The following is a 15770-nucleotide window of genomic DNA, read 5'->3' as shown; positions in this document are numbered from 1 at the left end:
GGTCGCAGTAAACAAAGAGATGGAGGGAGTTTCCTAAAGCACTGCTGACGAGACAAACAAATTTACGAAGTGATGATTCTTCTGTGATTCGACGCCCCTGACAGAAAGACATAAAAACGTGGGATGATGTTTCTCAAACTTTCTCCTTCTAGCATAGGTTCATTTAATGTTTCCAAACTAAGCACATATACATTTTATCATTTTATTCTTTTATTCTTTATATAGCAGAACTAAAGTCAGTGCCAGTTCTCTGTTTCCCTTCTCGTTTCTGTTTGTCTGCAGGATTAAATAATTTTGAAATGATGAGAAAATCATAGTCAAGTCTGTCCTGTAAAAGGTAAAACTGACCCGAGCTTATTTACTTTCACATTTTTTTCAAAGGCACGGCCAACTGACGTTGGCAGCACATTCCCATCGTGTATTGTGCTCGCGTGGTCTGCTAACCTCTGTAAAAATAGGTGAACTGCACACTTTGTGAAACTCAATTTGGTGTGTAACCACAGCAGAGAAGCGAACCCGGTTTCAGATCTCTTCACTTGGAGTGAAACAGCAATTAATGCTGATTATCAGGCGAAGTGAGGGGCGCACGCGTCTGAGGTGGTGAAACGTGGGAGGCTGATTGGTGAATATTTCAGTGACAGAAAATCTGAAGGGTAGATTAAAGAAACTCACGTTAGAAGTTTAATTAATAGTAGAAACAGAGCGGCGGTGGGGACGGGAGTGTAAGGGGAGACGGGGTAGGGGAGCGGTGCAGAGAAAAGCTTGTTTACACCACAACCCAGAGCAGCTATCCGACTCCTCAGCCTCACAAACGGAGCTGACTTTTAAACAGAAATTTAATTTATGGACCACGTATCCATTTTTGAAATAATCTATTTTCTTCCTCTTTTCTTCTTGGCTTGCTTTTAAACACGTTTTTTCCCCCCCTTAAAGGAGGTCAATATGTTCTGCTTCTTGTTACTGAAATATTTTCTCAACAAAACTTCAACACAGCATAATTTGTTTTGCCTCACTGGCATCATTTGCTGTTTCCGTGAACTCTTCTTCGGGCTTTTTTTGCATCGAGTAAACCGGCATCCAGCTCTCCGAGGCACCTAAGCCATCTCTAACGGCTGCAACAAATCTGCTCCCCTCCACTGCAGAAACGTACCGTTCTTTAGTTGACTTGGCTTCTAGTCGGCACACTTTCTCTCCCTTCATCTCCCTTCGTTTTCTGCCCCTCGCCTGTTGCCGTGGTAACTAGCAGAGGGAAATTGACTTGGAGGGGAGATTAAAGGGAGGGAAGGGGGGGGGGGGTGTGCTGAGTTTCTGGGTAAAGGAACCATGGCTGCTCTTCCTCCACTTTCCTCCTCCTCCTCCTCCTCCAGTGCCACATCTTCCAACCTACAATCTCATCCTCCTTATCGATCCCTTGAGCCAATTATTCTCCATCCTTTGCCACCTCTTCCTCATTAAACCACTCACTTTTGGCTTATACCGGTTTGATTTCTCCTCCTCACCTTCTCATTCAGCCTGAATTTAGTGATATTTCTATTTTATGCCCGTTTTAACCTTTGTTCCTGTCTTATACAACACACTCTACTTTTTAGTGCTCCAGAATGCCTCTCCATAAATCCTGCAACACGAAAAAAGGTGTACTTTTTTCATACGCTTTGCCTCATTACCCTTAAAACTGCAGCTCCAGGTCGACACACTGTGCTACACACAACTCCAACCTCACCTCCACTTCTATTTGTATGCTACACTGTGAATTGCATTTTGATTTTCTCTGGAAGTTGAATAACACAGTCCGCTGGGGCAGCAACAGCATTCTGTGTGCGTGCATATGGAGTGGGCAGATGGAGCCGGATTTTTGCCTGTCAGATGCCGAAACTGTGATTATTTCTTCCACGTTAATGTACATGTTTAATTTTCCACAATTAACTGCACGACCGTAATAAGAGCTTTGTGCTGTGTCCATTGCCAGATAATGAGGAGGAGAAAGTGGAAAAAATATGGCAGGTCAGGCACTCACAATTGCTGTGAAGAGAGGAGGCGTTATAGAGTTGGCATAATGTTTTTGCATAATTACCATATTATTCAAAAAGTACAACAAACACTGTCTGCTGGGAACAGAGGGTGTGAGCATGATGAGATACAGTACGTGCTGAATATGTTGTCATAGCTTTCACACATATTCTACCTTGCTGCATTGTTTACAGTAAATATGCTTTTGGTTAACAATATAAAGCATTTGAGAGGCTGAAACCAGCACATTTTTTGGCATCTTTAATGATAAAACTATTTTACTAATTAATTCAGCAGCACAACACAAATCTAGTGTAAATAGTTCTGCATAATTTGGCGGTTCGCACATTTCCATAAGAATATTCAGAGGCAGTAAGTGAGTGCATCGGATGGACTTTTTTGAGGTGTTTTCTATTTCTGAAACCATCGCCTATTTAAAAGCCTCTTGAGACTATTTGCAGAGAAACAATGCTTTTCATAGAAAACTACAGACACAATCTGGAGATTATTCCTGACAGAGGGGAGGTGGTCACGGAGAGAGTGGAAGGGCCAGAGCAGGATCCCCGGGAGAGCAAATTAAATCAAGAAAAAAAATAAAAGAAATAAAGATGCTCTTGAGAGGGGAGAAAAAACAGGTGGGGGCTGCTGCGTGGGGTACGATAATCTAAAGCTATTCGATGGCATTAAAAAAAAACTAAAAAAAAACTAAAAAAAACTAATGCAAGAATCCTCCCTTGGCCCTGCCACAGATTACAGAACTGGGTTTGCGTGTGGAAGCTATTATATAATTCATTCTCTATGATGAGATTTTTCTCCATTGCTGGTTTTCCTTACTAACCCCCCTCTATCGCTCGCGCTCCGTCCCGGCACTGGCAGGTTTCTCTTTTAATTTAAGGGGAAGATGTCTGAGCCACACTGTGTTTTTTGGTGACTTTCATAATCTTTTTATCCCTGTCTGGAACTAATTCATCTTCTACAGCGATTTGATGTCTTCTGTTAGCACTGTTAGTTTTAAGCAGTTCCCCCGCTCACTGTCTGGATGGTGCTTTGTTGCATGGATACGTGCGTGTGTGTGTGTGTGTGTGTGTGTGTGTGTGTGTGGCTGCACGTATACATGTTTGTGTGTTTGTGTGCACATTTAGTGCAATACACTCTGGTATTGTGGATTCTCTGCTCACTAAGCTCCTTAATGGAGTCACTACAAGGGCAAAAGCATTTTTTATTTTTTTTATTTTTTTGCATTTATTCTTTTCTTCCTCCCCCTCCACATCCCATCTGATCACAGGTGGGTGGATTGGCAATAAGTCTTTTACTGTTTCATTTTGGAGGCCATCGCTGATGACCTACCGTTTTTGACGAGAGGTACACGGTACATGTGAATCGCACGCTGTCCGACTGGAAAGGATTAACTCTGCCCTTCAGCTCCACATCTGTGCCACACAAGACTGGAAAAACCACTGTGCGATTGGTAGATTACCCTCCACACACCCAAATGCCATCTAATGATAATCTGGCAGTGCCTAAGGTTCAGTGGGCCTGCTCCTGGATTCACTGTCCGCTCAACACTGTCCCGATAAACAGATCTTCTAATTATTTGGATAAATTTGAGAAGCCCACATTGTTGCCCACTTCTCTTCATTTAACCTTTTATCTACTGAAATAATAAGAATACACAATCAAACTTTAAGCCAAATGCTGCAGTAAACAAACCAGCAAGTCTATTTAACAAAAGTTTGATTTCACTGTAAAACAGACAATACTTTAGTGATGCACAGTATCTGTCTTCATGAAGCACTGTTTTCAATAACAACATATGCTACCCCCTTTCATGTCCACGCTCCATTGACGAGCGTTTTCACTCATTGAATCCTAATGAGTGTAGACCTCGGGTTAATTTTTCAAACTGTAGGAGCAGCATTTAACCAATCAGCACTAACCACCATATGATGTGTGCACTGAAACCCATCAAGCTGTAAACTCAAGACTCTCCATGGCAGTAAATGACCACTGCGAGGAATAGGCTGGCGGAGCCATGCTCTAAATCTAAAGACATGTTGGATGTATCTGTTTGAGGCATTTGGTATTTTACACATACTGCCTCTGTTATAAATATTCACTCTTCAAATATGACAGGACCGTTATGTCTCGAGCTGTAATGTTGCGTAACTGGAGGTGATGTAATATGAACCCAGGTGTTTGCTAGTTTACTGTAAAAAGCCACTGATTTCTGTGGGCAAAGAGAGAGAAAATGCCTGATACTAATATCAAATCAGTTTTTGGAAAGAAGTAGTGTGTCTTATGAATCGCACAGATGTCTCACTTTAGAGACAGTCTCCTTTATTTTATTTTTATGATCAAGGAGCAGAGTGTCACGTCGTCCCCTCTTGCTCTTGGTTTATTAGATATGCAGTAACATTTGAATATTCATATCAGTGTGACCTCTTTTATTCCCACTTGAGCTGTGTAGAAAGTAGGCAGAAGAGTGACTTTTACAGGGAACCTCTTCTGTAATGACACCAACATGCGAAAATGGAGGAGTTACAGCGCGCTACTAAAGTCTAAAATACACCAACTGCTTCTAGTGAAGCTTCATACAGTACTGCCCCCTCAGCACTGCCTCTAAGGCTATTTTTATGTCACAATCTATTGACTTGTATGCACACAAACCCATAAATCCACGATAAATCTAATGAGGTCAGGTTTTGATGGGCTGCTGTAATGGCGTGTCCTCTGGGTTCACGTGAAGTAATGAAGGTGATTTATCAGTTATTTATGAGATTATTAATATAAATTGTAATAAGTGGGGATCTTGCGCAGAACTCGGTCCGAACTGCTTCATTTCTGTGGGATTAAACTACAACGCAACAATCAATCAACTAATTAACGGTAATGTTGGGCTGTCTTGTTACAGACTTAGTTTAGTCACATATTACGGTGCGAGACACCCGGCTGGCTCGTACACACTGAAAATCATGCTGTCTATTCCTTCTTGGTCTAAGAGCTGAAAAATAAATGAGGGATGAACACAGTAAGAAAAGAATAAAGAGAAAGATGTCTGCAAGAAAGTAAAACAGAACAGAGGGAGGAAAACAAAACTGTAGTCCATCTATTGTGTGTGTCTAACATAACTCACTAAGTGTACAGACATGCCAAGTCAGCACACGTAAGCATGTGCTCAGTTAGCACAGACACACACACACACACACACGCGCGTGTTTCTCTATATTTGTGAGAACACTCATTGACATAATGCATTGCCTAGCCCCTTACCCTAACCTTAACCATCACAACAAGTGCCTAACCTCCACCCTGACCCTAACCAAATTTGAACCGTGAACCTCAAACCAAGTTTTAACCCTCAAATTGCACTTCAAAGTAGTGAGGACCAGCCTAAATGTCCTTACAAAGTGTGTTTGTCCTCATAAATGTTTTTTTTAACCAAAATTAGTCCACACGATAGCAATACATGCCTGCCTGCACGCACGCACGCACACACACACACACACACACACACACACACACACACAGACTGAATTAAAGTCAACCCATTTCAGCAACAATAATTTCTTTCTCTTACCACACCCGACACAGAAATAGCACCTAATCTGCCAGCAAGGCTCACCACAGTATCACCTGTTGCTATGGAAAGCACAGGAAGAGTGTATTTGTGTGTGTGTTTGGATATTGTCAAAAATCAATCCCAGCTCCAATTTAAGTGAATCTAGACTGCAGTTGCCATGCTTACTGGGCCTGATGATGCAGATGACACTAAAATTAGACAGAGATATGTCATCACCTCTTTTCACTTGTAAACAGCCTCACCAAACACACGTACTTGGTCTTGCATCACCAGTAAGAGAGTTATGAGGGCTGACGACACATCGCGGCTCCACTCATAACTGTTCTTCTTCTGGAGTGTTTATCTCTGGCTGATAGATGAGATGTGGAGCACTCGTTTTCTCTGGTTTCTTATAGGAGGAACAGTGACGGTGACACAATGTCCCTCTGTCTCATTCGTACAGTTTTTCCCTCTTCTCTCTGTCTCTGTGACTTCTCCCTTTCAGATTAAGGAGTTCACAGACCTTCCTTAAGCCCCCTGCAATGATCTCACATTTAAATCCCTCCTCTCGACCTAATTTCAGACTTTTTTCATCCATACTTTGTGTCTCTTATCAGATTCCTCTTGTATTTCCTTCCTAATTATTTAGCACATTTTAAACACAGCTTTAAAGGCAAGTGTAATTCCTTTTTCTTTTTTTTCTTTTTTTTTAACTCTGACCTCCAGTCTAGTTCAATACAGTCTATATAGTTGTACATATATATGTGGAATGTGCATAATTTCATTTTAATTAAAGAGGGGAAAAAGCTCCCTGAGCCAGCTAGCTTTATTATATAACTTTCAGTTCACCAGCAGACCAGTTAGCTCAGTTATTAGCTTGCTAACAAACAACAATAACAAGATTGGTAACTGGCCTATGAAGCATGTTAGTTTATTAAGCAACAATAATCCCACAGTTCAATCAGAACATTTATTTTGACCTTTATACGTCCCTGTTAAGTGGAGCAGTTTATACTTCAACAGAGGGCGTAAAATAAAACTTAATAGATTCTCTTCCTTTTAAGGTCAGGACTGTTATGACGGCTTGCTATTGTGTGAATTGGTGTCAAAGAATGTACTTGTGGACTTGACACAAAATATTTAGCAAATTTACTTTGAGCCATAAATCCTCCTGGCAATTCTATTAAATCACAATGAAAAACTTTCACTGTCTTAAATTGTGGTGTGACTGGACCTTTGGACGTTTGCTTATAAAAAGGATAATAGAAGACCTACAGAGAGTACTTTGGCACACTGATATTTTTCAACACTACATATTGTTGTATTTTGCACTTTTCAAAGTTGATGATACAAACCTTTACATTGACATTGTTTGTGCTGTACATTTCATTTAATCTTTTACCATCTCACTTGTCTCTTCAACCTCTCTTGCGTTCTCCCGATGTCCTCTCATACTCGGTACATGTGTAGAGCCTCTGCTGGGAAGGGCTTCTCATAATGTATATAATAAAGTAAATCACTGTATATCTTTGACCGTATTGACTCCATTCATTTCTCTGTTTCTCCTTTAGGATCTTGTTGACAGTCGTAGTGATCTTTCGCATCCTGATCGTGGCCATCGTTGGGGAGACGGTGTACGAGGATGAGCAGACCATGTTCATCTGTAACACTCTGCAGCCGGGCTGCAACCAGGCCTGCTATGACAAAGCCTTCCCCATTTCCCACATCCGCTACTGGGTCTTCCAGATCATACTGGTGTGCACGCCCAGCCTCTGCTTCATCACCTACTCTGTCCACCAGTCGGCCAAGCAGAAAGACCGGCGCTACTCTTTTCTCTATCCCATAATGGAGAGGGACTACGGGGGAAGGGAAGGGGCGCGAAAGCTCCGCAACATAAATGGAATTCTAGTTCAGCATGGTGGCGATGGCGGAGGAGGGAAAGAAGAACCGGACTGCCTGGAGGTGAAAGAGATCCCCAACGCCCCGCGGGGCCTCACCCACGGGAAGAGCTCCAAGGTTCGCCGGCAAGAAGGGATCTCCCGCTTTTACATCATTCAGGTGGTGTTCAGGAACGCACTGGAAATTGGCTTCCTGGCAGGCCAATACTTCCTTTACGGCTTCAGCGTGCCTGGGATTTTTGAGTGCGACCGCTACCCATGCCTGAAGGAGGTGGAGTGCTACGTGTCCCGGCCCACGGAAAAAACGGTCTTCCTGGTGTTCATGTTCGCGGTGAGCGGCATCTGCGTGGTGCTCAACTTGGCCGAGCTCAACCACCTGGGCTGGCGCAAGATCAAGGCCGCCATCAGGGGCGTCCAGGCCCGCCGGAAGTCAATCTGTGAGATCAGGAAGAAGGACATGGCGCATCTGTCCCAGCCGCCCAACCTGGGTCGCACACAGTCCAGCGAATCAGCCTACGTCTGACGATGAAGAGAAGATAAAGAGGAGGGGTGGGGTGAATGTGCAAGGGAGAAAATTAATTAATTATGATTTTAATTTAATGAAGATGGTGTGGAGCTCAAACAAGATGACCTGTCCTCTGTGATGATGGAAAGAAGCAGAATGTAAAAAAACACAAACCTCCAGCTCGCCAACTTCGAGAGCCATGAGAGGGTAGAGGAGGAAGGTAATTATACAAAGCGTAAGAGGGCAAAAAGTTTTGTTCCGCAAATGAACATAATTAAAACATTTTGATCTCATGGGGAGATATTCCAACTGCCATTTTATACTTTTGTCTTTTTTAACTAATTACCTTCTCCCCTGCCCCTCGTTCCTTGTAATGGGAAGATTTAAATTCTCATGGGGCTCGAGAGGGAAGAACTGGAGATGAAAAGAAGAGTGTAAGAGAGCAGATGAGAGGCTGTTTTGTGTTCTTTGGGGATAATGGAAGACGACGACGGTGTTTGATGCTTCCCATGGTGCTTTTCTTCTGGACAGTGTCAGCCTCAGTGAACAAGGGAGGACAGGATAGGGGATGGGACAAGGAGGATGAGCAGCAACATCATTAAAAGAGGAACGGAAGAACTGTCAAAGCCATGACAGACTCTGGAGAACGAAGGCAAGTTTGGGAGTGAGGGCGAGTCGAAGGGGGAGACATCACGCTCTGGGAGCCGGGAGAGAAAAGAGCTGCCTCTGAACAGTGTGTCTTGCCTCTGCTGGAACATCGTCACAAGCCAAAACCAAAAGAAAAAGACTGACGATGTTTATGTTTTGTCTCTTGGCAAAAGATGATTTTAACACAAACACAGCGAGTACCATAAACACTTTTACTCTCCTCCCCCCCGTCTCTTGCTCTCTGTGCTCCGCGGCTGGCAGCCATGTAGACCCCGGCAGCTTCGACTGACATTAATGACCGTCACTGCTCTCCTGCTGCGTAAACTTTGGAGAGGAACTAATGAACAAAGGGACAAACAGCCGGTTAACGTCAGTCTCTCCTAAAGCACAAACCAAATTTCCCTCCCTCCAGTGTTTTTGTGTGCTAAGAGACAAAGGAGAAACAGAAGGAAACGAGATGGAGAGCCTGTGGAGGAGGAACAGATCACTTTATTACATCTTTAAACAAATTTTATAAAATACATCACCATGAATTATGACTTCTTTTTTTGAGAAAGCAATGGTGCCATCCTTAAGATATTTAATTATTGTTGAAAAGTTACATAGAGTATATCATGGTAATATTATTTATCCATTTAGAGTATATCCAAATAGATTTATTTATCTTTGCGGGCGGGTTGGTGGGGGAATCATGTTGCTGTTTTTTCAAATGTATAAACTGTCTGTCTTTTTTTTTTTTTTTCATTTTTGTTTAGTTTAAAGCATTTCTCACTGATGGAACTGATTCATGACATGTATGGGGTGGGAAGGGACGAGTTTGTGAACTTTGTTATGAAACGCTTTGAAGATGTGCAGCTGATTTTTTTTTTTTCACTTTTTATTTGCAGCTCTTTAGAGACAGCTTACATGCAACTACTACTTAACATACAAAATGCAGCAAAACACCACATCTGTACGTGTTTCCTACAGAGAGCCTTGGTTTTCTTCAAAGTCAGCTGCACAGCTTCGAGCAGATACGGCCTGTGAGCCATTTGATAGAGGCATGTTTACACGACGCGGTGTTTCTTGAATGATCAAGCTGTGTAACTGATGAGCAGTTGCACCTTAGCGACAGTTGTGTTTTTGAATCTCAGTGGCTTTCATTTTGTATTACTTTCCTGACTGGATTTCAGCATGCATGCATCGTAAGATAATGACATGAAAGAAACAGAAAAAGATCAAGATGACGGAGAATTGTTTGCACCTTGATTACTGCTGACGAGTGGGTGAGTGGCGGACTGAAGGAACTCTTGGTGGGATAGAGGCTGTGTTTGTGGACACACACAGACATGAACAAGTGCATAATTTAAAACATGGAGCCAACAGACTGTGAGCTGACAAAACCAGATATAAGGACAGTTCAGTGGATTACATGCTGTAAACTCACATGGACACACAGAAAGTCATTCGACCAGCATGATGTCGTCCTGTGACTCTGTGGGGAGGAGGCTCAGGTGACTCAGACAAGCACACACAATCACAAAGCAGTTCACGACAAGATATAGAAGCGTTCAGTAAAATGATCAGTTATCAACTAACTGATTAAAAATAATTCTTAAATCCGGTATGAATATGCAAATCAGAGCTCTGTGTTTCAGCCCTGACATTTACTGTAGATTATCAACTGAGAATCTGCACACTGAATGGCCTTTTGCAGCTCAACACTGCAGTAGCTTCTCATTGCCACATTTTGGCGAGCACTAAGGTTACTTTCTCACTCTACTTTTGTGATACACCAAATGGTAGACATGTTATGGCATATTGTAGCTACCGTACTTAATCCTCTGCCCCTGTGCTGCACTATTAATTGCTGGAAATGTAAAGTGCAGCAGGAAATCTGACCACACCTGAAATCAAAAGTGTTAGCACCTGATCCGAACAGCCAAACTTAAGGGTGTGAAAAGGCAGCCACATCGTTTAAAGGTCCCATATTGAATCAATTCAGATTTCCATTTCTCATAAAGCAGGTCCAGGTGCTACATATATATATATATATATATATATATATATACTGTGACAGTGTCAAAACCCTCAGTCCATTGAGAAATGTACTGTGTAACCGTTTGGAAAGACCGTGTGGACTTGTGTAGTTTTGTGATGTCACAAACTCACTCTCATGTCAGATGTTCGCCTTCAGCACAGCCCACCTTTCAAAAAACGTTGAACCTTTTCTACAGAAGAAAACACAGAGCGATCATTCTGTCGGAGAGTTGGCAAGCTACAAAACCAAAGAATATGTGTGGGTGTGTGTCACTCAGAAAAGACTCAGCCAATCAGAAGAGAGGGTTATTGATATCAATGCTTCTGAAAGACACAGACACAAAACAGTCTGTTTTTGGTAGAGCTCCAGAGAGAAGTTGAAGAGAGGAAACGTTAACCTATATTGCAATGGTCTTTGACACTTTAAACCACAAAAATGTTTTCTTATGGAGATCAAAAAATTAAAATACCAGAAAAGTGTAAAATATGGGACTTTTAAATATATGGATAGCAGCACACATTTTCAGACTCTCTCTGTTAGAAGATGTTCATATTGCTGTTAAATTAAAAAAGGAGATAGGAGACATTTTCTCACCAACAATTTAAGCAACTTAAAAACCCAATTTTTTGAATATTTTCAATCTTTTTAGTGCATTTTATACAAACTCATAAACAACAACAAAAAAAAATCACAAGCACATGTAAAATTGTTCCATTCTTCATTCTCTCTGTCTAAATATGTGTCATCAGACACCATTAATGCTCCGGAAATACCCTGACGTAACATGGCAGTGTGAGACTCAACACCATAAACACACCGTAGCCAGAGCTACAGTTGGTCTTTGAGCTGCAGTAACAGCTGATGTAGCACAAGAAAAGACCCCCAAGCCTCCCTCCATTCACTACCACTGTCATAATCTCTGGGATTCTTACAGGTGATTATCCCCAAATTTAGTCTCCTTTGAGGTTGTAGATGGGACTCAGTGGGATCGGTGCGGTCTACTGTATGGACTAGGAAGGCCAAACATACTGACAGGGCATGCCAGAATGCCTAATAATAGAGGTTGAGCAACCCCTTGGCTAGCCCTTACGTACTGTGAGCGTGTGCTTCTAGCGAAAGCTTAAATGCTGACCTTGGGCTTAAAAGCCAAGCCAATGTCCTGTACTATATGAGGTTCCCGCTGAGAGACACTGCTGTGCTGCACTGATCTAATCTCCAGACAGCACAGTTCAATGCTGGTGTGAGTACTATTTTTAATGAATGAAAAAAAAACAAGTAAATCTGAATGTAGGAACAGCAGGTTGTTTAGTTTTGTGTTTTTTGGATTCTGGCTGTCTGTCTAGTTTCATTCAGGTCAGAAACACAAACACACACAAACAACACAACACAACACAACACAACACACACACACACACACACACACACACACACACACACACACACACACGCACGCACGCACGCACACACACACACACACACACACACACACACACACACACACACACACACACACACACACAGTGTGAGGATGCAGAGGGCCATACAATTGTCCTTGTTATCTTCGGTTTACATGTGTCCAGCATCCTCTATTGACTCACGACTCCTGCAGTTAGTGGGTCCCCCATTTTCCAAAGTAAAAGGAGGCCCCGGTTCTTCCAACAGTCCACCACTCTCCACAGTCTGCTTTTCTATTTGTCAATGTGAAATGAATTATGCAACTTTGTTTTTCTCATTTGCTTATATTTTTGAGTTGTGGATTCATTTTGTTGTCTGTTGCTCTTTTTGTGCAGTGACATATCAAAAAAGAAAGGTGTTTTTTTATGTAAAGGAACAAAAAAAAAGTTTTTTAACGTGTAAAATCAAGGGTAGAGTGTTAAAATATAAGACTAGCAGAAAAAAAAATGTCATATCTCCTCCCTTGCCAAAGTGATATGCAAAATTTGAATAATTTTCAAAGATTTTTTTTAACTGCATGTGTAATGGCTAGAATAAGCATGTTTCTATGTTTTCTTCGACAGAATCTTCAAAGAAAGACTTTTTTTTAGTCCAAACTATGGAGTGAAGCTGTTATGTCTTGATGCCAAGTGTGTATATTTAGAACCCAGTTCTTCAGACGGTACAGAGCCAGGCAGACAATACCAACTCAGTGATGTTATGATTAGCTATTACATTTTAATTCCCAAAAGATTTTGAAAACCACTACAAACAGTTACTCTTCTATTTTAAGAAATTTGCACATAAATATATACCTTTATAATCAGTCATAGAAGATGTTTTGATATGTAAACTCAAAAGATCTAGTGTAAAACACGGGGTAGACAGAAAAAACAAGCGTTAGATGTCAGACGCCACAACATTCCAGGGTTTAGCCCCCAGCACAATGTCGAATTAACCTACAATTCACAACGTTTCAATCCTCAGTGAAGCTCACATCTTATTGGGGTTCAGTACACTGCCAGCAGACTCAGGAAAGAAAACAATGCTGATTTTTTACACCAAGCTGTTGCTACGTTAACACTCATAGAAACCGTCAGCATACTTTCCATTTACCATCTAATCTTGTACTGTAAAGCCCACCCAAGAAAAACTGCTCTCAAGCTTGATTATTTACCTGTTGGTGCTACTGGGATTGGACTCTTTACCAAAAACATTTACTCACGTACATTCCCTTCTGTCCAGCGCACTACTGCCCACACACCACAGGTCATGTAGCACTCCTTAAAAGGTCTCCTTAAAAAAAAAAAAATCAAGCTGTAACTCTTGACTGTTACTATTAAATGGGTCTGCATAAAGCCTAAAGCAGGTAGTGATATTCATGAAACGCTGCACTGCAGAACAGTAGCAAACAATTTGAGTCCTCAGGAATGCAGCACATAGTTGAGCTGTTCAATCATTAACATAGAGCCCACTGAACCAAAACATTAGTCTTTATTCTGCCGCCAGAAGGCCCTTAGATTCATTTAGTAATCACATTATGTAGCCAGTCCAATGGGCCAGCTGGTGGCCACTGAATACGTTTTGAAAAACGCCCCTTTTGCAGTCTGTATTCAAGGGCTTCTTACTCATTCTTCTTACTTATTACAAACTAAAAAGCCATAGTTTGAAAAAAAAAAAAAAAAAAAAAAATTCTAACTTCACCAGGCACATTATTTTGAAAGAGTACAATGTGCATTCAAGAGCCAAGATTAATCACATTCATATGCAGTCAGTTAGGCATTGAAAGTGTTTTTGCATTTAAATTAAAAATTTTAAATCTTGTTTCAAATGAAAAGCTTTTACTTTGTTTAACTGAATGAGAGAGATGTAAGATATAAAGCTCCTTTAAATATATATAAAGCTCCCCCCCTCACCCGTCCAGCCCTGTATGATACTGGTGCTGCTGTTGCTAGATTATGACCATTTCAGGGTCCAGGAGTGGACCTCTCAGCCTCTCGCTAATCTGCCATGATATCAGTTGTGATTACTTCATCTAATTACGCTGAGTGGCAGATACAGGCAGAGTGGAGTTTAAACCAACATCCGGATTTGACCAAATAGCCGCCGTGCATCTCCCTCTCTCTCACCAGCACTGCCACCACCTACTGGCAAACGCGCTCATGGATGTGAGATTATGACCCGAAACAGCTTCAGTTTGCTTATCTGAAAATCCACTAAAGATTTGTAGAGTGGAAGAGAGGGAGATTATGAGCAGAGGAATAACATACCTCACATTTCCACTCCTTCTTGAGACCAGCAACTCAGACCAGATCACCTTGATGTCATGACATGTGTCTGTAAACTGTCTGATAAACCAGATGCAACAGTGAGAGGGATGAATGGTGTCAGGGGAGTGGGGGAGCAATGTCAAATGTGGCCAATATTTGGCATCCAGTAGTGGTGATACATTTTTAGGGGCTCTAAAAGAGAAAATAGTTAAAGATTTTAGCCCTAGGAACTTGTCATTCTTCAGCGTAGCTTCTATAGTCATCTGTATGGAGGTAAAAACATGGACTGAAAAGAAGAACGACACACTCAAACACGCTCACGCTTTGTAACCTTCATTGGAAAATCTGTCGTTACTGAGTGCAGATTTGATGATGTACGTGACGGACCTTTGTTGAAGGTCCACTGTATATTTTTGACTGGTGTACTGTATGTAAAGACTGAATAAAACCTTGAATGTTACATCAAGCCTGAACTGGCCTCGTGCCTGCTGATTTATGACCTATAAGCGAGTGTGTTCGTGCATTTGTGGGTTTGAGATTGTGTTGTTTCCTGTACAGTGTGTGTGTGTGTGGAAAACGTGAGTGGGTGGGAATGATGGGATTTAGGAAATAAAAAAGCATTTTGTGCTGTGAAGGAAAGCAAACCAAGGTGGCCACAATTCATATTGATACAGGTCTATATATAGCAGACCATATCTGTAGCGAGTTGTGTGCAGCGCAGCTGGTAGTTGTAATAACATTTCTGAACTCAATGAATGACACTCAAACCTTTCAGCGGGATTAAAACTTTTAGATCATGAGAGGATAGGAGGCATGTATGTGCCTTTGTGTTTGTGTGTGTGTGTGTGTGTGTGTGTGTGTGTGTCTCCCTCCCATTGAGTGCACAGTTCATGTACATGTAACAGCATGTGTACATTCAGAAAAATGGGATTTATGAATGTATGCGCCATATTTGTAAACCTGTGTGTGTTTGTGTGCGTACAGCCGTGTGCGTGTGTCCAACCCCCATCCACCTTCCTCAGCAAGGTCACATGATGGCTGCGCTGGACTGGGATTGAAGGCTTGTTGCCACGGCGATAAGCCAGCCGGTAATATCTCTAAGCACAGCCAGGATTAATCTGCCGACAGATGGCTTGCTGCTCAGCGTCACTTCCTGAAACACACACACATGCACAGGATTCATGTTCACCATCATCATCCTCATCGTTATTGTCTCCTTATCCTTTCACATCACCTTCACTTCCGTTGGCATGCAGTCACACACATCGTCATCTTCCTTCTGCCAAAATCCAAGACTGAAGCCATCCACATAGCCACATCAGCCTTCATCATTGCTATTATTACTCCTCGTCCTCATCATGACCCACCACAGCCACCACTCTTCTTCCCTGATCATCATATCCATTACCACCACTATCATCTGAAACAC

At 41.9% G+C, this 15770-nt stretch overlaps 1 protein-coding gene across 1 annotated transcript in view; it reads left to right on the top strand.

Moving 5' to 3' along the window:
• LOC138197039 (gap junction delta-2 protein) overlaps positions 1-14801 on the top strand; it is a 30206-nt gene extending 15405 nt beyond the window's left edge. The window contains exon 2 of the mRNA XM_069147501.1: positions 7138-14801. Within this exon, the coding sequence (XP_069003602.1) occupies positions 7138-7987 (850 nt within the window). The 3' untranslated portion in view covers positions 7988-14801. The remainder of the gene's footprint in view (positions 1-7137) is intronic.
• Positions 14802-15770: the final 969 nt, after the last annotated feature.

The sequence above is a fragment of the Embiotoca jacksoni genome, unplaced genomic scaffold, assembly GCF_022577435.1.
Source record: "Embiotoca jacksoni isolate LCO1_2020_lvr unplaced genomic scaffold, fEmbJac1.0.p SCAF_14, whole genome shotgun sequence".
Taxonomy (NCBI): Eukaryota; Metazoa; Chordata; class Actinopteri; family Embiotocidae; genus Embiotoca; species Embiotoca jacksoni.
This window is presented reverse-complemented; position numbering and strand designations above follow the sequence as displayed.